The sequence below is a fragment of the Malaclemys terrapin genome, chromosome 4 (assembly GCF_027887155.1).
Source record: "Malaclemys terrapin pileata isolate rMalTer1 chromosome 4, rMalTer1.hap1, whole genome shotgun sequence".
Taxonomy (NCBI): Eukaryota; Metazoa; Chordata; order Testudines; family Emydidae; genus Malaclemys; species Malaclemys terrapin.
The window spans coordinates 60,120,976-60,143,786 of NC_071508.1; the positions used below are offsets into that span (position 1 = coordinate 60,120,976).

Consider the following 22,811-nt stretch of genomic DNA (forward strand, 5'->3'; position numbering starts at 1 on the left):
AGAGGCATGGACTTCTTAAATATTTAAACAGAGCACTATCAACTCTGTTTCAGTAGTGTATCTTCCTCCTCTAGGGACAATATATTACATACCATCCCTGTAGAATGCCTTATTCAGTTTTGTTCTGTTCTCTCTCTCATTCACATACATTAATAAATAATTTCACCTCAGTATTAACAGTAATTAAGGTGTTTCCTGTAGTAAGTATAAGGTAATACAAATACATCTATGGCAGATATTGAGGTAAACTTCTCTGTTCTTGTAAAGTGGGAGACAACATGGTCTAGGAGGGAATAGGGCACTAGAAATCAGGAGAACTGGGTTTTATTCTTGGCTTGGCCACTGACCTCCCATGTGATGTTTCTGTGCCTCTGTTTCCCTTCCCAGCTTTGTTTATCTTGTCAATTTAGATTGCAAACTCTTCATGACAGGAACTGTCTCTCACTATGTGAATGTACCATGTTTTGCACAGCTGGCTCCCATGTTGGCAGGGGCCCTCTAGGCGCTACTGTAATATAAATAATAATATAGGTAAAATTATCAGATTTAGTAAATGAGCATGTGAACGTACACACACATTTTTATATATGTACACACATGCCCCGATTAGACGGACAAGGAGAAATTAATTTATCAGTCTATCTATATAAATTCTCTCTCTCCGTATGTATAGATTAGGTAAATTATAAAGAGAGAGAGAGACAGATGTCTAACTCAAAGTTTCCCAAATTTCTGAAAGCAGAACCACTCTTCAAGGAAATGAAACCAATCATGTTTGCTCTGCAACCTCCCCATGTGCACATCTTCCTTTATACATCTCTGTTCCGTACCCAAACTCGTCCATTATCTCCTTTGGGAAACACCGGGAGTGCTTTTTATATGATACTTCCTCTCCTTTCTTACAAGCGGCGATAATAAGTAGTACAATAGATAACAATGGTGACATTTACAGCATCATCCTTGGGCTTCTGAGTTAGTACCCCCTGAACAAAAGGGGCAGTTCACACCTTAGAGCTATTGTTTCAGGTTCTCTGTAAACTCACACAGTCATTAGTGCATCACTTACACTCCTCTCACATTGGGTACATCTACATTACAGCCGTTACAGCAGCAGAGCTATGGCTGTAATGCTCTGTAATGCAGCTCTGCCACTGTAGTGCCATCGTAGTGTAAACGTTTCCTACGTTTTCGGAAGGGGTTTATTTGTTGATGTAGGCAATCCACCTCTCTGAAAGGCAGTATCTAGGTTGATGGAAGAATCCTTCCATTGACCGAGCCGTGACTACACCCAGGGTTAAGTCAACCTAACTACGGTGCTCAGGGTGTGAAATTTTTTTACAGCCCTGAGACACATAATGTAGCTAGGTCAACCTAAGTTTTAGGTGTAGACCAGGACATTGTCAAGGTTTTCTTTCACAACCACAACACCTAGAGAGTAAGTTTCTTAAACAAAGTTGAGACTCTGCAGAACAATTGACCCCCTGACCCTGGCTAATCCTTTATGGCTCCCAAAGAGGGTGCTCCACTCTTTGGGGAACACTGATATAATGGACCATTAAACTAGACACTGTCTCTTGATCATTAATATTCTTTCATATAGATGCTAAGTAGTAAGTGCTGGGACAGTGAACACAAAGAATTATAAATGCCCACCTCAGGTCTGAATTGGCACCACTGAAAATTAAATCCTTTTTTTTTTTTGTATATGTACATAGGATTAACTTGCTTGGGTCTGTCTTATATTATGTTCATACAATGCTTTGCACAATGGGGCCCCGATTCTGACTTAGGACGCTATATGCTGCTATAATAATCATTAATAAAAATAGTATCGAAAAGATGTACAACTGAGCCTAACAACGTTCAATCCAACACTTTTCAAGATTCACTTGTGCTTCAGTCATTGGTGCCGAATGGTGCCCACATAATTTGAGTTCAGGCGTTCAGATAGGACGATACATGTGTAATCCAAGTAAAGGCATTATTCAGTACTCTGTCCATTGTAATCCTCAATACACAAATGGTAACGTGCAGTGGATGAAAAGGTAGGATCGGGTCTCTAGAACACAGAAAACTCTCACATATGCAATCATCTGAAGGAGACAGTGACTAATGGTTAGATATTATCTAATATTACAATTCAGGTATTTGAATTGAACTTGTGTTCACTGATGAAGTTTTCATTTAAGAATACAAGTGTGCATATATCTATCTACTATTATCCTATATTCGACTGTGTATATGTCTCACTAACTGAGCCTCTTGATACTTGAATCAGGCTTCATAACTGCCAATCAGATAGCTTTTGCTGTTTTGAGGACCACATGATACAAGCTTCTCATAGTAGTACAAAGGAAGGCCCAGATATTAGTGAATGAAGATCAAATATTGGAAAATGGAGATTTTAGAATTTACATTATTTATTAATTCATTTATTTTTATTGCAGGAATACCCAGAATATCAGAACAGGAGACTCCTAGGACCATGCAGTCCCTGTACTTAGGGGGTGCCAAATATACTTTTCTGTTACTTCTATTTTCCCCTAACCTTGCAAACACAGCTGGCAGGCAGAAACTGCTTTCCAAGACAGACACACGGTAGAGTGAAACTGTAAACAAGAGGCACCGGTAGTGGACTGGTTCACTGCTTGTCTCATTTTAATTTTTGATTTTTAACCCTGTGCTGGTATCAGATTGTATTGCACATTTAATGGAATGCCTATTAAGATGAATGGTATGTAAAGATCTATCTAATGTTGCCAGATTGATGCACTGAATAAATGCTGGAATGTCTTGCAGCATTAAGGACATTGTGGTGCCTTCCTGATATTTCCGTTTGTTAAAAGTAATCTTATGCTGGCCCAAGTAAGCTTTTAAGGTCATGTAGCAGAAGTTGCTGCGACCTCAGTAGGCACAGTCAGGCTCCATTGCCTGCCCCTTCCACTGCAGAGGGGGAAGCAGCAGCAGCAACAGGGATAACCAGAGGGAAAAAGCAACCAGCAATTCAGAGAAAGCTGCCAATTCTCTGCCCTCACTACAGGGAGCTCCTGCTGCTGTAAGGGAGCAGATAAAAGCAGCTGCCAGCTCCTTTGAAGCTCCCTGCCCATCTGGCTCTGTATGCTGCTTCCCCATACCTCTGTAGCTCCTGGAACAGCCAGCTGTGGAAATCACAAGTGGGAAGGCAGCCAACAGCAGCCTCTTTTGCCAGCCACGATGTGGTAAGCGGGAATAGATGCTGGGGGCATGTGTAGAGCCAGGGACATCTGTGAGGGGGTGGAGGAAAGCGACAATACCGGGGAGTAGAGATGAGGAATGGAGAGGCACACCAAGGACTTGTGGAAAAGAAGGTGGTGTAGGTTAGTATGGACATTTTGGGTTAATGGCAAAAGGAGTGCATTCAATCTGAGTAGAAGGGCCCCGCTTTGTATTTGTGCTTGGGAGTCCATTCAGATATTTTTTATGTCCCTTTTCCCCATCATGTGCATGGTATTGAGTTACTGGGGACCAATGAATGAGAAGTGAAGGGATGTGAAACTTCCAGAACAGCAGCAGAACCAGATTTCATCACTAAATCAAAACTCAGGCCAAGTTTGCCAAATGGTTCAGCTGGGTTGAGTTTCAAAAGAGCTTGTGCCAATTTTAAGTGAATCAGGACCGATTTATGGTTTAATTTGGGAACTGCTGGGTTTTTGGATGGTTACAACCTGAACCCAAGCAAAACCTGTCAGTTTCCACTGACTTTTGCTACCTAAGTGATTTCCTGTGAAGTGTACCTGGAAATAATTCCATGCTGGGAATGTATTCAAGTGCTCTGTTTCTCACTCAGCTAATTCTCAGTTTACCAGAGTTATCTGACCTGCAGTATAGCAGTGTAAAAATGTAGGACATTTGCAAGGAGAGAGAGGTATTGTGAACACAGGCAGAAGCAAGGAAAGATGACAAAAAAGAAAAATTTCAAAAGCTAGGGAAAATCACCTCATTATCTGGACTTTTTGATGCTGAATTTAAGACTCACTGAGTATAGCAAAATAGCTGTAAAAGTTATTTTTGGTTCAAAGTGTGGTAGAGTAGTTGGGGGTGGGAGAAAGTGGGGATATAAAGAAATACCAGAAAGACAAAAAGGAAAAGATGCAGAAGAGCATCTGCATTTTTTTCTCCAGTTAATATGGACCTGATGCAAAACCCATTGATTTCCATAGACTTTGGATCAGGCCCTTTGTTAGCATCTCTCATGAGCTCCTGGGCCAACTTTTTTACTCTCTCTCTCTACCATATAGTACCCTACTCTGGATGGTGACACAGAGCTGAGTGACAAGGCAGACTGTTCCAGAAATCATGCTGATAGTATCCATCTCTCCTCATTCAGAAGGAGGCTATCCAGGATATGTGGCATCTGAGGGAAAGTAAAGGGGTAAAATATTGAGTGAATTCCCATGCACACAGAAAAGTGTTTTAGAGTAACCATGCTTACTCCTGTGTTGAGAATGACCTGTTTGAACTAGAAATTTCCAGAAGCCTTCAAAGACTCAGACTGAGCCAAGCACTCAGGTAATTAATAAAACTGCACTGTTCCTTCTCTCCTGGCAAACCTGACTCCTAAATTTTTACCAAAAATTGCCCTTTCCCGAGGAAGAACCCCTTGAAAATGGCAAAGGAAGATTAACCACAATGCTACTGAAGGGGAATACATTGGTGTTACTTCAGAAAAGAAACCAGCCACACAATCAAGATATTGTAACATGCCATAGGCAACCAAGTATCCAGACAATAGCAAGATGTGGCTATTCACTCAAGCTACACAGAAAACTGTAGGAGCTAACAGGACAGGCAAGAGGAAGGAGATGAGGAAGTTTGTGATCCCAAGAAAAGGTAATAAGTCAAAATCATTATTAAACAAATATGACCACGGCCATGATAGTGGGTTAGCTGTAACAGAGTCTCAAGAGGTGAGACTCAGGGGACAGAGACATTAAATAAAACACAGAGGGCTTTCATGTCAGTCGGAAAAAGAGAGTAACAAATGGAAGAGAATGACGCGCCTGCACCCCCATCCCCTGCATTCCCGGTTCTCCAACTAAGTGAGGCTCCTTAGGGCGGCAGACTGGAGTTCTCTGGGCAAAGTCACAACACCAGAGGTCCATGGACCAGGCTGTGGAGGACAAAGCTCACCTGTTGCAGGTGCTCCAGATAGTAGTAGCAAAGGCTTTCCTTGTAAACAGCCCAGGGGACAGCAGTAGCAGAGTGAAATGAAGTGGATGCTATGGAAGGAAACTGTGAGTGGCCTTAGCTGGACATCACCTAGTTTTGGAATATGTCCCTCAGTGTCACCAGATTGTTCATTGATGAAGGCTTGTTGCTGCTGGGTTAGACTGGGTTCCTTATGGAATGAGTATAGGTGCACTATACATTTCCAGGATAGTGGAAATAGCTCACCAGCATGGATTCTTCATCTAGGAGAGCCATTCTCTGTTAAATTACCAGTGATGAGTAAAGCCGGGAGCTGGGGTATTAATTTATTGTACTCTGCTTTTAATGTTTTCCTGAGTGGCATACAAAGGAAAGACTACTGGGTGGAACACACTGACTCAGATGCCTCATGGTAGAGTCACCAGTAACAACACGGAGGGAGGATTTCTGCATAGACCTCAGCTTATCATCACAAGATTTTAAAATATTTCCATCACCTTTTTCTAAACATTCAAAGAGAAGCTGTTCCTTTGAAATATTTACACATTCTCAACGTTGTTGTGTCGAGATCTGGAAAGTGAAATAGACAACTAATTTTATTGTAGGGGCTGAAGACAAATGCAGAGTAAACAGACAACTGAAAGGCTAAATCAGATTTTCTTTCAGTTTTTGTAATCTAATTTTACAAATGTTACAAATGCAGGTAAAGATTTGCCCATTCGGTATCTAAAAACTTGATAATGGTTATGCTGCTGGTGTGCTAAAACCACATGCTGACCAATATTGTCTCATTGTACTTTTGTATTCCCCCATCTGTCTGTGTCTGTCTGTTGTCTTTTTTTCTTACACTTACATTGTTAGCTCTTTGGGGCAAGGACTGTCTTTTTTCTTCTGATTGTACACTGCCAAGAACAGTTGGGTCCTGGTCCTTGACTAGAACTCCTAGGTAGTATGATAATATAGATAATAATAATTAAGTTGACCAGTTCCCTTTAGTTTATTATAAGCAGACTGGCTGCACATGTGATGATATTTGGAAAGATACTGTTTATCTGCTCCATGATTTATAGGTTATAAAATATCCAGCACTATAGTATCTAGGTGCATAGCAGATTGGCAAATTGCTTCTATCCCATGTCCAATCTATGCTTTTCCCTATGATGCAGCCTAAAATCTTTAATTCAGATTCAAGGTGATACACAGTGGTACAAGCTCCCTGGCTTGCAATAATCAAACGAAGTCCCTAGGCACTGGAGTTAAGATTCAAACATCTCCGGTTGGCCCCAGCTAATGATGAGCAAACCGATCAACCTGTTTTGGAAACATTCTGGTAACATCTTTCAAGAGGGAAAGTTAATGGGCTATGCCTGTCCAGTTGCATGCTTTCAATGCCCAAAGCTTTTCAGAGAGCTAGGAACTGTGTGGTGAAAGGGTATCCCTTCTTCATACTTGGTGGCTTTGCCCAGAAATTTTGGAAAAGCATCAGAGACCTAACTGAAGAAACTACTATCTCCTATTGCATGATTGTTGCCATTTTATGTAAATTGATTTTATGTAAGATGATTTTATATAAAAGATCTGGTGCCTGTATGATAACCTACTTTGCTGGTGAAGGCTCACAAAGGGTGGAGGATGTAATGACCATGGAAAACGGCACAGCTGTAATAACAAATAAGCTGACAACACTGTTATGTGGCTTGGATTTCACAGGCACATCGAACAAGAAAACTCTGCTCGTGCCCAGCTGTGGAGTTCATACTTCTTCCAGGCCTAAGGGTTTGCTCTCCTCCAGGACTCGCCAAAACAGGCTGATTTCTCCCACTGTAACTATATCAAGTTACAGAATTAGAAAATGCTGGCTGATTTGGTCTTGTGCTTTGTTTTTGTCTAGTGATATGTTAAATTAACTGTGGGACAAATCCTGAAGTCCTTGCTCAGGCAAAGCTCTCATTGAAGAAATGGGAGTTTTGCCTGAGCAAGGACTTTTGGATTTGGATCCACAGATAGAGCAGAAAAAATGTTTATTTTGGGGATGGAATTCTGTACCCCCAAGTTCTGCTGTCATGGATTGATTATTTCACAATAATACAGCTAGCAAGGTCTGAGACTGTCTTTTTTTCCCCCATGTCAATTTGTTAGCCCATCAGACCGCTCCCATTTTTCCAGCCCTGTTAGTCACAGGATCCCCTCACTCTGTTGTGATTTTTTAATTAAAGTTGACCAGATAAATAGTCCCTCTAGTGTAGCACTCTGATTCTAATTGCGTCTGATATCAGATTCTTCAGAATACCGAAATCTGTTAATACATTTACAGCAGCCACCACTTAAAATCAGTACAGGGAAAAACTCTGGTATTTCAGGAATCAATATGTTTAACCGCTCACAAATACTGATATTATAAGGGCAATCACTGTAACTAAGTTTCTATTAAAAGTTGGATAGCAAGTTACATCCTGATCACATCAAGTGATAGTCTTGCACTTTGAAGCATGAGAAGACTGGTATCCCTTGCTAAAATTTGTAACTTTAATTTCTAAGGCTCTAGAGTTATGCTTACTAGTGCTATGTATTTCATAATATTAGTGTTTTATACCTTACACTAGGATCTCTTGCTGGATGTATTGTGATATATTGTGACATGGCTTTCTATTAGGTGACATGATGCCTTGACAAATCAGCTTTATGCCATATCAGGAAAAGACATATCATTCATGATTACTCAAGAGAAAATTATTCATGCCCATTAGTCAGTAGAAAATTAGCAATGCACGCTTGCCATGACTAGTTAGCTATGTTATGCATACTAATTGACTAAGCATTTGTCTGGCATAAGTTTTAATCCTTGCACAATCATAATCTAAATTCCAACAGAGATAATCAATAAAGGCAAATGGAAATTCTAACAATAGAAGTGTGTTAATTGGAAAGGTTTACCTTCCTTTGGGAGCTGAAAGCAGATTATAAAATGGAATTAAAAAAAGGGCACCACAACAGTATACCAGGAACATAACAAAAATTATTAAAAACAAACAAACAAACAGTTGTTAGGGGAAGGTCACCTTTGTATGGAATTTTAAAGAACAGATACGTGGATTTCTTCCCCTGGAAACTGTTGCAAGGTGAGAAAGATTAACATCTGGAGAAGGAAAGGTGACTACAAGAACATCTGGAGGATGTTTTAGAAGCTTTATCATACCTGGCCATGTGATAATATGCCTAAAAATGTCTAAAGTTGTGTTCTAATAAAAACAACTGTTAACTTTTATGATATTTCTAAGTGTTGCCTTATCCTGGTTGATACAAAGCACCATCAGTATGGGGGGGGGGGGGAGTCAAGGGGGGAAGAGAGGAGGAAGCTGGAGGCAAAAAAAAAAAAAAAAAAAAGGCTCCTCTGAGCCAAACAGGCTCTACTGCCGCAGAGCTGGGTGGTGGAATGAAGCCTAAGCTTTAAAGGACAATCAGACAAAAAACAGATACAAAGGTATTGGAACTCTCTCTAGGGAATCCCAGTACAAGGTACCAAAACTAAGAGCTGGTGAGCAGAGTAGAATTGGAGAGCTAGTAATGGTCAAAGCTGAGCTATGGGGTGCTCACTGAATGACTAAGTTAAATTAGGAACATACTAGAAGACTCTAGGTACTGAGGGCGATAATTACTCGTGCAAGACCATAGATTTATAGATTTTAGTCTGACCTCTTGCAAAAGTTAGGTCACTGGACCTTACGTGATAATGTCTGAACAAAGCCCATAACTTCTGTTTGAGCTGTAGCATATATTCTAGAAAAAATATCCATATTAAGTCAAAGACTTCAAGTGATAGAGACTCCACCACATCTCAAGATAAGTCATTGCAATGGTTAACTACCTTCATTGTTAAAATGTTGCCCCTTATTCCAGTCTGAATTTGTCTAGCTTTTTCTGATAGATTAAAAAGCCATCTACAATCAGCAGTCTCTTCCCCATGTAGATACTTGTAGACTTTTATCAAGTCACCTGTTAACCTTCTCTTAGATACATTAAATAGCTTCTTAAGTTTCTCACAAAAAGGCATGTTTTCCAGTACTTGAATCATTCTTGTAATCCTTTTCTGAACTCTCTCCAATTTTTCAACATCATTTAAAAAGTGCAGACATCAGAATTGGACACACTATTCCAAAAATGGTCTCACTAATGCTATATATAGAACTGCTGCCACTACCTTCTCCTTCTAGATATTCCCTTGCTTATACATGCAAGGATCATATTAGCCCTCTGAGCTACAGCAATGCACTAGGAGCAGATGTTTAACTGGTTCTTGTCATGATCCCTAAGTCCCCCATCTCGACAGAGTGACCTACACATTTTGTTCCCTGGTGGCTTTTACATTTATCTGTGTGAAAATGCATATTTTCAAATGAGGCCACCTTACCAAGTGATCTGGGTCAGTGACCTCTCCTCATCACCATTTACCACTCCATCAATTTTTGTCACTTGCTAATTTTACCAGTACTGATTTTATATTTCCAGGCATATCATTAGTAAAAGATATTGACTAGCAATTGCTTTGGCCCAAGCACTGATCACGTGTGGTGGAAGTTACAGAAGATCTGGGGTTTAGAATCCTGGAGCTATTGGAATTCTACCCTGTCTTGAGCTGAGAGCACAAGACCCAAGAGCAAGAATCCTGTGAGGATGGTGGGTCAGATGCTCAGCTGGTATAAATCAGATTAGCCCTATTGAAGTCAATGTCACAATGCCAGTGTACAGTAGCTGAGGATATGGTCCAGTGTCTTTAATCTTTGTTTTTAGATCTCTTTTCTGAGATACAAATCCTCACGTTTTTGAGTCATTCGTTCTTTGGACACAGTGCACAAACTAGACGTGCCAGACCAAACGATACTGTGCACAAAATAGGAGAACATGTGATATTGGCACACCAGATGCCAGCTCATGCCAAGGTCCCTGGGCCTCACTGAACACTGAAAAATGCATAGCTGGGAACCAGACTGGTCTGTCTGTGTGTTAATATTGTTAAAATAGATATTAGAGTTATAAGAATGCGTTTACTGTTTAGACTTAATGAAATGCTTGCAGGGTGCTGCATGTATTAATCTTACATACAATATCTGAATCCCATGTTTAAGGTAATATTGAATGTTTGCTCTGTAACTATGAAAATGTTTGTTAAGACTGTAAACCCCACCCCTACCCCGAGTCAGGAGAGAAACATTATCAAGTGTGAAATACTAGTTTACCACAAGAGGTGTCATCTCCTCCCCAACATAAGAAGGCCTATAGACAGCAGAGAAACCACTGAGGAACATCAGTGGACAAAGGGCTTTGTTGATTGATTCCACCACACCCATGAAGAGAGATATGCAGGTGGACACATCCCATCACAGTTTGAACTCTAGGGGAAGGGAATAAACTACTTGTTAAGAAGGAACTGCATCACTTGCTGCTTGTAATTTGGACAGGGCAATATTTCTAAGCATAAGCAAGAGATTCCCAAACTATTTAGGTCGAGGTAGCCCATAAGACATATAGAGCTTGCATATTACAGCAGTGCCTATTAGCTTTTGAAACCTAAGACTTTAACTTGTGTGTGTATGTTTACCTGCTTGAACCTTGTAAATCACTCTCTTGTTTCTTTTCTTAGTTAATAAATCTGTAGTTAGTTTGTTATTAGATTGGCTACAAGTGTCTTTAGTGAGAAATCTAAGGTATAATTGACTTGGGTAAGCCCTTTGGGACTGGGAGCAACCTGAATATTGTTTTGATTTTTGGTGTAAGGGACCATCTCTCACAAAAGCAGTCTTTCCTGGGTGACAAAATAGACTGGAGTGCCCAAGGAAACTGTCAGTGACTCCATGTTAAGGCTGTTATAGTGCTTGAGGAGTTCACACTTGATACTTGGTTGGTGAAATCTAATTATAAAAACACAACTAGTTTGGGGTTTGTGCCGTGAGGTTGGCACCCATGTTGGTGAGCCATTCCAGACAGCCTGACATTGACATAGTCTTGGCAAGCTTCACATGCCACAGGTCAATTGGATAGATCAGTGTTTCTCAAACTGGGGTCGCCGCTTGTGTAGGGAAAGCCCCTGGTGGGCTGGGCTGGTTTGTTTACCTGCTCCATCTGCAGGTCCGGCCGATCGCGGCTCCCACTGGCCGTGCCACTTCCAGCAGCTCCCATTGGCCTGGAGCAGTGAACTGCGGCCAGTGGGAGCCATGATCAGCCGGACCAGCGGACGGGGCAGGTAAACCAACCGGCCTGGCCTGGCAGGGACTTTCCCTACACAAGCTGTGACCCCAGTTTGAGAAACACTGGGATAGATCATAACTAAGGCTGCGAGTCTGTCTTGGAAGTCAAGGGACTTCTGCAGCAGCTAGCGCGCCTGGCCTGGGGGCCACCTGAGCAGCTCGGGCAGCCCCTGGGCCAGCCATACCAGCTGCTGCTGGCGCACTCTCGGGCCACCACGTCCCGCTCCCAGCAGCAGCAGGGGGTGAAAGCTCCGGGTGGCACTTACCTTGGGGGGAGGAGGAGCTCCCTGGAAGCGGTGACATGTCCCTTGGCTCCTAGGCGGCTCTGGATGCTGCCTCCATACACAGGTGTCTCCCCCGCAGCTCCTGTTGGCCATGGTTCCTGGTCAGTGGGAGCTGCGGAGCTGGCTCTTCTGCCTAGGAGACGAGGGACATGTCGCTGCTTCCGGGAAGCTGTGTGGAGCCAAGTAGGGAGCCTGCCAGCCCCTGCCAAACCCCCACCCCACCTTCCAGCAGCAGTGAGGGTCCTGGGCCATGTGCCACCACCTGCCTCTCCCCAGCAGCTGTGGGGGGTCCTAGGCTGTGTGCAGCTGCTCTCCCCCCAACAAAGCACCCAAGATTTAGTCAGCAGTATATAGTACAAGTCATGGACAGGACACAGACTGAACTTTTGTTTACTGCCAGTGATCTGTACATGACTTTTAATAAAAATACCCATGACTATAACATAGCCTTAATCATAACCCAGCATTGTTAGAAGTTTACATTTGATATTAAGGGTTTTAAAGGTTAAATATTAACCCCAATGGGTGAAACACGGTCATATGATGATCTTGACACAAAAGACCTCGAACAGTTAGTCAAGGAGAGGGGAATATCCTCTAAAAGGAAAGCCCCAGGTCAGGAACGGAGAGTTTTGCTCATAAGTTTTGACCAGGCATCCAATTACCCCCCTGCCACAGAGACCACAGTGATGGAACTGGCCCGACTTCTGCACCTGAGAGCCCTGGTTTGTAACAGTTTGCCCTGAGGTTGGCACCCACATTTGCGAGCCACTCCAGACAGCCTAACATATATATATATATAATATATTCATAAATGAACTCCATTGTTTAATATAGGCACAAACTCAATAAAACTATCTGCTTTTTCTCTTTCCCTGATATAGTTAGTAAGCCCCATACGTGCAAATAAAAAAAAAAGACCGTCATTGGCAGAATACCAAAGCACAAGACGAACTCATCTATCAACAGTACTTTTATATTATTTCTTTGCAAAAGCAAACCATTGTGTAAGGCAATAAGTTTAGAGCACTGTTAGATTATATTGAACAGGAGTCTATTGGGAGTCTCCATTCTCTACCTACTTACACGTTTAGCGGTTGCCAGGCAGGCCACTGTGCTTTCGCCTTGATGACAGTTAAAACCTCATCGCTCTGTAAAAGAAGACAACACAATATAAAACAGTGAGTGGGAGAACTTTACTATGGGAGTAACATTCTGCAATGATTTATAGCAAATTGAGGAGGCACTTGGATTCTAGATGCACCTCAGAATTCCAATGAAGACAGAGATACCTCGCTTTCCCGGCTGCTTGGGGGATGTGTTGCCCTGCTCAGTGTGGTGCAGAAAGGAGCTTACATGAACACCGAGAAGAAAGCATTCCCTTACCATCACTGCATTGCTACCTCTCCCTCTTCTGCAGGAGCTGAACTCAACTAAGAGGGTGGGGAGCAGAATGCAGAATAGTTCAGTTCATCACATTTCCCTTTAAGAGTGGTGGAGTTCATGATGCAAAACGCATCATGAGTTACTGCTGCTCTGGGTTACAGTTACTCTCCCCTCCATAGCTTGGTTGAACTGAGGAGGGCAATGGGTGTCCAAATGGCATGGACAAGGCCAGTCGCAGCATGGCACAGACAAGAGCTGTTCTGCTAAAAGTGTGGGAAACTTGGGAAGAGCACAGAGACCAAACTCCACACAACAGCGCTCTGTCGTTCCCACAGACCTCCTCATTCCAAAATACAGCCACTCCTGCCACCTTGAGGGGAAGACAGGAGACAGCCAGAATACTGCCCAAACTGCACATCTCTGGTGGATTCTGTTACAGTTTTGTGCAGTCCTGACCCTTGCTGAGGAACAATAACAGGAATGGTGCTATTTGTAGGGTTTAGCAATGGACACAATAGCACTTGGGAAAGGAGAATGGGATCAGCAACTCCTGAGTTGAGGGGAATGTTTTCAAAGTGGCGCTCACTGAGGAGGGCAGAAAGGAGACAAAAAGCCTTGCACTGGAAATTTGCCCTAGTCAATCAGAAACACCACAAAGATGGTTATTATTAATGGCAGAAACAGCATTAATAAAACTTCCTTATCTGGAAGGATTCGGTATTATGCAAACAATCAATGGATGCACTGTGACTGCTGTAAATATTTAAATACAACTACTGATAGTGGTTTTATCCCACTCTCCCTCACCCACACAAACTCATAACAAAAATGGTGAAGTATATAACACACCTGTGGAAACCCAGACTGTGGCTAAGCACCGTACAAAGAGTTTTTTTCTAAAGCCTATAAGAATTCCTGCATCAGCAGTTTTTAAATTTATATGTAGTGTAATAAACCCAGAACAAAAACAGGAGACTGTTTTAATGAGGCTCTGGTGCACAGAGGACATCTATCAAATGTTTCTTAGAGCCTTTCCCATCTCCCCCAGGATTCCTGCCCAGTAAATTGTTTAAGAAAATATGAAGTTCACAACTCATGCTCATGATTTCTGCAGCCTTTTAAAATACTTCCCAATTAAACTAAAAAACCCGCCCATACATTACTGGTAATTGGCAGTTCCAACAGAGCTGTCCTTTAATTTTAGTGATACTCTTGCCATTTCCTGCTTGAAAGCAATGGTGCTGATACCCCAGGCTACCTCTAATCCATATATGCCCCAGCTTAGGGAAATCAATTTTCACTGGTCATTTCTACCGCTGTCATTACTCTCGGTCTCCCTCTTTTTACCAAAGCAAAGCAATTACAGCACTGATGTGGCTTATCTGTAACATGGAAGCTGTTCAGCCCCAGGTGCTCATCCTCAACATGACCTCTTCCTCATCCTGAGAGAGCAGCTTGGACTAATCCATTTACTTTATGGAGGGATAATTTGCTGCTGTTGAACAGACATTGGCCAGATTCTGAGCTGGTGTCAATTGGCATAGCTGCATTAAACTCAATGGAGCAATACTCATGTACACCAGCTGAAGATCTAGCATTATGTGTTTAAATAAATATCAAAAGATAATGACCAGCAGATTATTAGTGGGGTTAGTATAAGGAATACTGTGCTGGAAAGGGGAACAATCATGCACAGCACACCGCGCGCATTGTGTAGTAGGGAAATCTGAGATCTGCAGAAGACCACATGGCTGCAGCAGCCTGATCCACCAGCCCTAGCCTTGCTCATTCCCTACTCCACCTTCCAAAACTACTGTCATATTGGGGTACAATTGAGCTGTGCTCTGCTTCATGCGGGGCATACAGCCTGATCCCAAATGCACCCAGAATAGCCACATTGCTTCCACTGCATCCTGGGTCCCAAGTATCTTCAGAAATAGGGTAGACAGTATTTCCCTGAAAGTAATTAAGGGTAAGAAGTGAATAGCAGAAACTGATCGAACCAGGAGAGTTAGTATCTGGCAGATACTCACTGTCTCTCTCTGTGTACGTGTGTATATCTTGCGCTAAGGATGGAATCTCCCTTAATTTTAAATTTCTTTTGCTTTTGGCTGTTTGGCTCAACATCGTAGCACTTTTTAAATATGTGTGTTTTAATTTACATTCCTTTAGAACACATTTGCATTTAAAATGATTTACCTACATATTACACACACCAAAGGGAGTCTGATTGTTATTAGTTAAATATACATATTTGCGCTTGCGAAACGGTGCACTGTTTACCCAACAGAAATCATAGCTACTTCAAGTCACTTATATAAGCAAACGCTTGTGGCACTTGCATTGTAAATGTACATAGTACAGCATACTAAGAATGAATAATGCTTCAAAAAGGTAGTTCATTATTCAGAGCAGAGAGAGAGAGAAAGAGACCCGACTCAGAAGGCTTGGATTCAAACACTGCTTTGCTTCCGGGGTACGCTGGAATTCAATCTGGGATTTGAATTTCATAGCCAGGACCCCTCTTTACAATGAATCAATACCCAGAGCCAAAGACCCCAGAATCCAACACTTTGAAGAGTTTTAAATCCAGATACAAATGAACCCACCTCCAATTAAATGGGATTAGACTATAATATAGACTAAAGGCATCCCTACTGTTTCAGATTGAGACTGTGTAACAATTATTTGCTAGATTTAATTTTTAAATAATGACTGCAAATCATATCAAGGTTAAAGTAGTGCACATCAGAGATACTACTGATTTTTCAGAAGTTACAACATTTTTAAGTGACTAATTTTTTTATTAAATGTTTCTGGTGATTTTTGTTGCTGTTGTTTTTAAATCTCCCTTTGACAGAGATTCTATACACAAAGAGCTAGCCAGGAGCTAGTTTTTACCAAAGGATAAGATTGAAAAGAAATAACATTTGCAGAATGTTGTTACATTTTCTGTAATCTGAAATCATAACACAACCTTAAATGTAACATCTCCAGTATACAAATATAACCAGAGTGACAATCTTTAAAAAAGGGAGGGACTTCCTTAGTCCGTGTGATTCAGCCATATTGGTTAACACACCAAGGATTGAACCAAGGCCACAAGTCTCTAAAACATGAGCTGAAGAGCCATATTTTGGCTCTCTTGCTAGGGGCTGTAACAGACTCACATCCTCTCTGGATTGGGCACAGAGGGCAACTCTAACACATGTTCACCAGTGCGTTGTGTGTGTACACATGTTCATGGTGTAGTATACATCTTTGCCTGTCTACTTCTCCTTCTGTGTGGGATGGAAATTTGAGGGATACTTTTTAAATTCTCTTATGAGAATATAAAATGTCTGAGATTAAACCCACACATGAGTAATTGAATTTTCTTGGGTTCTTAGGCCTCAGTTCAGCAAGGTACTTAAGTATCTGCCTCATCTTAAGCATTGAAGTCAATGGAACTACTCACATGCTTAAATTTAAGTCTTGTGTTTAAGTACTTTGTTGAATCAGGGCCAAAATAAAGTACCAGAAAGACTCACTTTGGATCAGATCAGTGGGCTTTGGATCAGGTCCTATGGCTCGGATTCAGGAAAGCCTTAAGCATGCACTTAACTCCATCCCTAGTCACACGTTTCAGGACTGTGCTGAATAGAGATGCTTTCCGGAATCAGGGCCTATGTCATTTATATTCATGACTAGGGGGCTCACAGAGGATGAGAGGATGACCACATTTTGCAAATTAGCAATTAAATGAACATAAACTATTACTGCATCACAAAATCTATATAGTTAATTTAATCTGACAAGTGTAGTTTAGATATAATCATTTATAATACTTTATACTGTAGCACATTTACAAATTATACTAGAGTATGTTGACTAAAGTTATAGTGAAGTTTTCAGAATTAATAATGAACAATGCATTTGCCAGATAAAACCTGTCTGTCTGTCAGTTCTCTACAATCAGCTAGTTTTTACAAAAATAACTGCTAATTAGCACCGTCGTTAGGCTCAGTAGTAGGAAGTATTGGGAAAGGAAACTGAAATATCCTTTCACCCCTAGAGACGCAGTAATGGGGGAAGGAAATTTCCACTGCTGATGTTGTGCCTGTCCTTTGTCTAAACAGGAGTTCAGTTTCTCGATCTGCCAAAATTATCTCTTTATCATACTCTTAGGGCCTGATCCAAAGCCCTCTGAAGTCAATAGGAGTCTTTAAACTGACTTCAGTTACACTGGATTTTTACATGCAACAACTTTTGCCTACCAAAATAGCCTCCTAAAAGAAAGCTTTAAAGCAGAATTTTATAACATATGCTTCCACTCAGATATAGAAGACCCATTTTATATATATTTTTATTTTTCAAGAATTAATAACTTGTATTACATCTGTTTGTCCTTGCAATTAAATGGCACCATATATTAATCCTGCACTATGAATCAACCATTGAACTAAATCACTCAAAAATGTGCGTTACAAAACGATTCAGAAAATGTCCTGGATCATGAAGAATGGAAAGTGAGGCATATCTCACTAGAATAGCATTCAGAATATAGCTTGATTTAAAGTATTGCACAACCAATGGGATATAAAGCAACTTGTTTAAAGAGTGTCAGTTAAAAATGTAGTGGAAGCTTATAGCAAATTTTTTAAGTCTTCCATTAGAATCCTACTGAATCGGAGGCGAGATTAGTAGGATCTGGCAAATTCTACAAACTTTCTCATATGCTCCTGCCGCTTTTTAATAGTTGCCATGATATGTATCTGGTTCAGTATTGAAAAGTATTGCCTTTATGAAGCAATTTTTTACTACTGCTTTTATACTATATAACATGTAATATACAATAACATTTTATTGTACTATGCAGGATTCTTAGTACTTTATAATAAATAATACTATTGGATTCAGTTCAACTAAACAAATGACAAAGCACTTTAGCAGACAGCCAAATCATCCAGTCAGATTGAATCAATTGGGAAAATGAATAAATATGTTTTGAGCCAAGGTTTCGTTTTAATGGTTTCAGACAGCAGTTGGTTGGCATTTGTTTTGTTTTAAAAGACAGGATTTCTATCTATTGCTATGGTCTATATCGCCATAGTATCTGAGCATCTCTCAAACATTAATGAACTTATCCTTGTAACACTGCTATGAGGTAGATAAGCTATCACCCCATTCTATGATGGGGCACAGAGAAACTGAGTGACTTGCCAAAGGTCACATAATCAGTAAAGCTGGGTGAAATTTTTCAGCTGAAACTTTTTTGGTGAAAAATGCAGATTCAGCAACACCAAAATGTTTCATTGAACCATAGGGTTAGTAGGGACCACAAATGTCATCTAGTCTAACCCCTGCCAAGATGCAGGATTTGTTGAGTCTAAACCATCCAAGACAGATGGCTAGCCAGCCTCCTTTTGAAAACCTCCAGTGAAGAATCTTCCACAACCTCCCTAGGAAGTCTGTTCAACTGGCTACTGTTCTTACAGTTAGGAAGTTTTTCCTGAGATTCAATCTAAATCTGCTATTCTGTAGTTTGAACCCATTGCCTCTTGTCCTGCCCTCTGTGGCAAAAAGAGAACAACTTTTCTCCATCTTTTTGTGGGAGCCTTACAAGAATCTGAAGATTAAGGGGAGAAATGACAGCAATCTCCTCTTTTCCAAACTAAACATACACCGTTCCTGCAGCCTTTGCCCACGTGGCTTGCATTCCATCCCTTCAATCATCTTTGTTGCTCACCTCTGGATCCTTTCCAGTCTCTCTACAACCTTTCTATATATTGGTGACAAAAATTGGACACAGTACTCCAGCTAAGGCCTAACCAGTGCTGAGTACAGCGATACTATCATCTCCCATGACTTACATGCTATGTCTCTGTTAATGCAACCTAAAATTGCATTTGCTTTTTTCACAACAGCATCACATTGCTGACTCATGTTGAGGTTGTGATCCACCACAACTCCTAGATCCTTCTCAGCAGTGCTGCTGCTAAGCCAGTTTCCCCCCATTCTGTACTTGTGTATTTGTTGAATTTCATGTTGTCTATAGCCCAGTTCTCCAATTCATCAAGTCCCTCTGAATTTCTATCCTCCAAAGTACTGGCAACCCCCCAGTTTTGTGTCATCTACAAACTTGACCAGTATGCTCTATACCTATGTCCAGGTCACTAATAAAAATGTTAAACAACACTGGACCCAGAACAGATTCCTAGGGGACCCCACTTGAGACCTCCCCATCTTGAGACCTCACTTCAATCTGACATCATTCTATTAATAGTTACTCTTTGTTTGTGGTTCTTTAACAATTATGTATCCACTTAATGGTAGTTCTGTCAAGCCCACATTTCTCCAGCTTACTTATCAGAATGTCATGTGGGATTGTGTCAAAAGCCTTGCTAAAGTCCAGGTATATTATGTCCACCACATTCCTCTGGGCATTCGGAAACTGAATGTTTTATATACATTACTCTAGTAGCTTTCCAGGTATTAAAGTCAGGCTGACTGGTCTATAGTTTCCCAGCTCCTCCTTTCCCCCCTTTTGAAAGATGGGCATTACATTAGCTCTTCTCCTGTCTTCCAGGACCTCTCCTGTCATCCAGGAGTTCGTAAATATTATTTCATGAACATGTGTTGGTTTCATCGGATGGTTTTGGTCATCCCCACAAAACAATTTTTTTTTAAAATGAACAACATAGCATTAACTTTTAGATTTTTCATATCAACAACTCTTCAATTTGACATTTCCTTCAATTTAATAATAATTTTTAAAAAAGTAAAAGGTGCTGAAAAATAAAAACGTTTGTGGGGCGTGGGTTATTTGCCAAAGATTTTTTTGAAGAACTGCTTTTGGGTCGACCCAATTCTTATTTATTTATTCATTCATTCAGAATTGCCAGCAACCCAAAAAATCACCTAGATGCATAGCTCTAATTGACAGTCTGCGCCAAAGAGAGGAACTGAACCCAAATTTCTACATCCCAGGGCAGTGCCTTCACCTTAAGACCATTCTTTCTCTCCACAAGACTTTAAAGGAGATGGTGGTGAGAGAGAAGGAAGTGAAGAAATCAACACTATGTTGTTGTACTTGTAGAAGATTCAGATACTATGGCAACAAGGACATTATAAATATCTGGATGGGCGATGGACAGTAAGGCAGACAGATGATGGTACCCTAATCTAAGAAGAGACCAGGACACAAGGGTTTCACTATCATAAGTATACACAAAATCGCCTGTCCCCACACACAAACACAAATTACCATCTTGATCTGTGAAAAGCCTATGTCCATTGTCCACGAACAATTTTCTTGAGTTCATGAACATATTTTTTTGTTTGATGACATAACTTTGAATACAAGTTTAGATGCTTACAATGCATGTACAGAGTATGCAACTGTGACAGAAACTATGCCAGGAAGTATTCATGTTTCATAGATTAGAAAAGAAAATGTGCCTGTGCAAAGGGGCAGGAGGATAAAATGGTATGGTTTTTGTAAGTATCTAGAAAAAATGGAGAGAGACTCATTTCTCTGAACCATGAACTAATGCAAAATCAGTGGTTAGTTAACTGATCCACAAGAGTTTCTATTGATCTTAATGGAAGTTCAACAAGGCCCTTTGGTTGAGAAAATCTATTTGTACTGTGTGGAAATAAAAACATGTTTTCCCCAGTTCAGTTAGATGTACTTTTTTGAACAAAATGAGAACATCCACACCCAGATATCGGAATAGAAGGAAGTTGTTCATTCAGATTTTCGAGACTGTAAACGGCAATAGGATGTAGCTACTCATCACTTTTTATTCCTCAAAACTTCCCAATCTTTGTTTTTGCTTTCAAATTTATCTTGACATGCACATTAACTTATAACTGTGAACGTGAGATCTAGTAATGCACTCTTTATTTTGGAGAGAAGGCAGGTTTCATTAATTGTGTAAGTAGTCAGCTTAGCCTGAGTCTGCTGAAGTTTCTGAGAATTTTTGGTTCACATTGGGCACATCAGAAGATCATCACAGCCATTAACATAAATATTACATACCCTTATTTGCAAAGTCCCCTGCACGATAGTAACATGATATTACCTCTTATGGTGCATAGTGCATACATTTCCCTGTGGGTGTTGCTAAAGGTGCAGCTTCAGTTACTTCAAGCCCCAGTTCTAGGATGCAGTTTATTTTTGTATGCCGACATTTTTCTTTATAAGAGCTTAGACACTAACTTACAAGAAGCTGCTTTTATATATTATACAGAGGAGAGCAGTTATACCCTAGGGTTAAATTCTTTAGCATCACAAAAGATTAAAAAATGACAAAAATAGGAGACCATTGCTAATGGTTTACTATACATCATTGCTGAGATCCTTTTCTCTTTATGCATATTATTTTAAAATCCACTAGCACAACTTCAGAGCTATTGTAAGCTGTTGAGAACCCATTTAAATCAGTGGACTTACGTCAGGACTGCATTTTACTTTGCTCTTATCTGAATTTATATGACAGTGATTTTTCTGAAGCAGGATGGAGATGCTCTTATGCCCTGACATTTTAAAAACTGTGGCACATAATAAAACCACACATCATGAATGAAGTGTGCATATATACTTGAACTGAATTCAATATTTACAACTGTAATATATACAGAGATTGAATTACTCCCTGCACAACTCAATAATGTTTAATGTATACATGTATTGCATAATGTATTGCATTTCTTTTCTCCCAGAAATAAGAAATAAAATTGATCTTAGAAACTACATGAACTACAAGACACCAAAACACTTAAGGTATTTGTTTAGTGGACTTTGGAATTCCATGGAATTGCAGAAGCAGAATGGCATGATGGACATATATAAGGGAGTAGAGATGGGGGTGGAACTGAAAACCCTGAAGAAAGGGATCAGAATCTAACCCAGTTCTGAATGTTTAGCATGCTAATAGGCCTGGATTCAAGAAAGTAGGTAGTAAGCATGTGCTTTGGTCTGTCCCTATTCAGGAGAGCACTTAGACAGGTGCTTAAAGTTATACAACTGCTTAAATTCTATGCTGAATAAAAGAAGCTTTCCTGAATTGGGTCAATAATGCTTAGCATTTATATGACTATATATGTATGTATACACACACCTTCAAATGAAGTAGGTATTATCCACATTTTAAAGAAAGGAAGATAGACATATCGATTAAAGTCAAAACTTTTCAAACACATCAGCATGATGTCAGGCATCTAAATTAGAAAATGTTGATCCAAGTGACTAGCCCCAGGCTGCGCAGTGAGCCAGGGGCAGAACCGAAGCTCGGATATACCTGGCTACCAATCCCAGGCCATTGTTTAGAAATGGCAATAGTGCTATAAAACTACTAAAGCACTGGTTGAATGGATCTCCATTCACAGTACATTTAAAAGTCCATAAAAAATCAGTTCTGGATAATTTCTGGAGTGATCATGGTTTTGTGTTGTATATTATCTGTGATGACATAAAAGAAAAAGCATTTTAATAATTACTGCTGTTACATATCCCCAAATCATACATTCACTTCCAGGTATATCTTTCTCCATGATCTGTCCCTTGGGGTTTTCTTTCCATGAAGCGAATGTTTTGGGAAAGCAATGTGGGCTGAAATTAATAACAGAATTGTTGCTAAGGGCGACAGTGAAAATCTTGTGCCCTATTTTATTTCTTGTAAGCTTTTGTTATACAATATATGGGTACCCTGCATCTTCTGATAACGTG

General features: G+C 40.5%; 1 protein-coding gene across 1 annotated transcript in view; it reads right to left on the reverse strand.

The window, feature by feature from the left end:
- The window catches only part of SPON1 (spondin 1), a 329,873-nt gene that overhangs the window by 47,979 nt on the left and 259,083 nt on the right, over positions 1-22,811 (reverse strand). Inside the window, exon 7 of the mRNA XM_054025147.1 lies at positions 12,800-12,864. Coding sequence (XP_053881122.1) covers positions 12,800-12,864 — 65 coding nt within the window. The remainder of the gene's footprint in view (positions 1-12,799; positions 12,865-22,811) is intronic.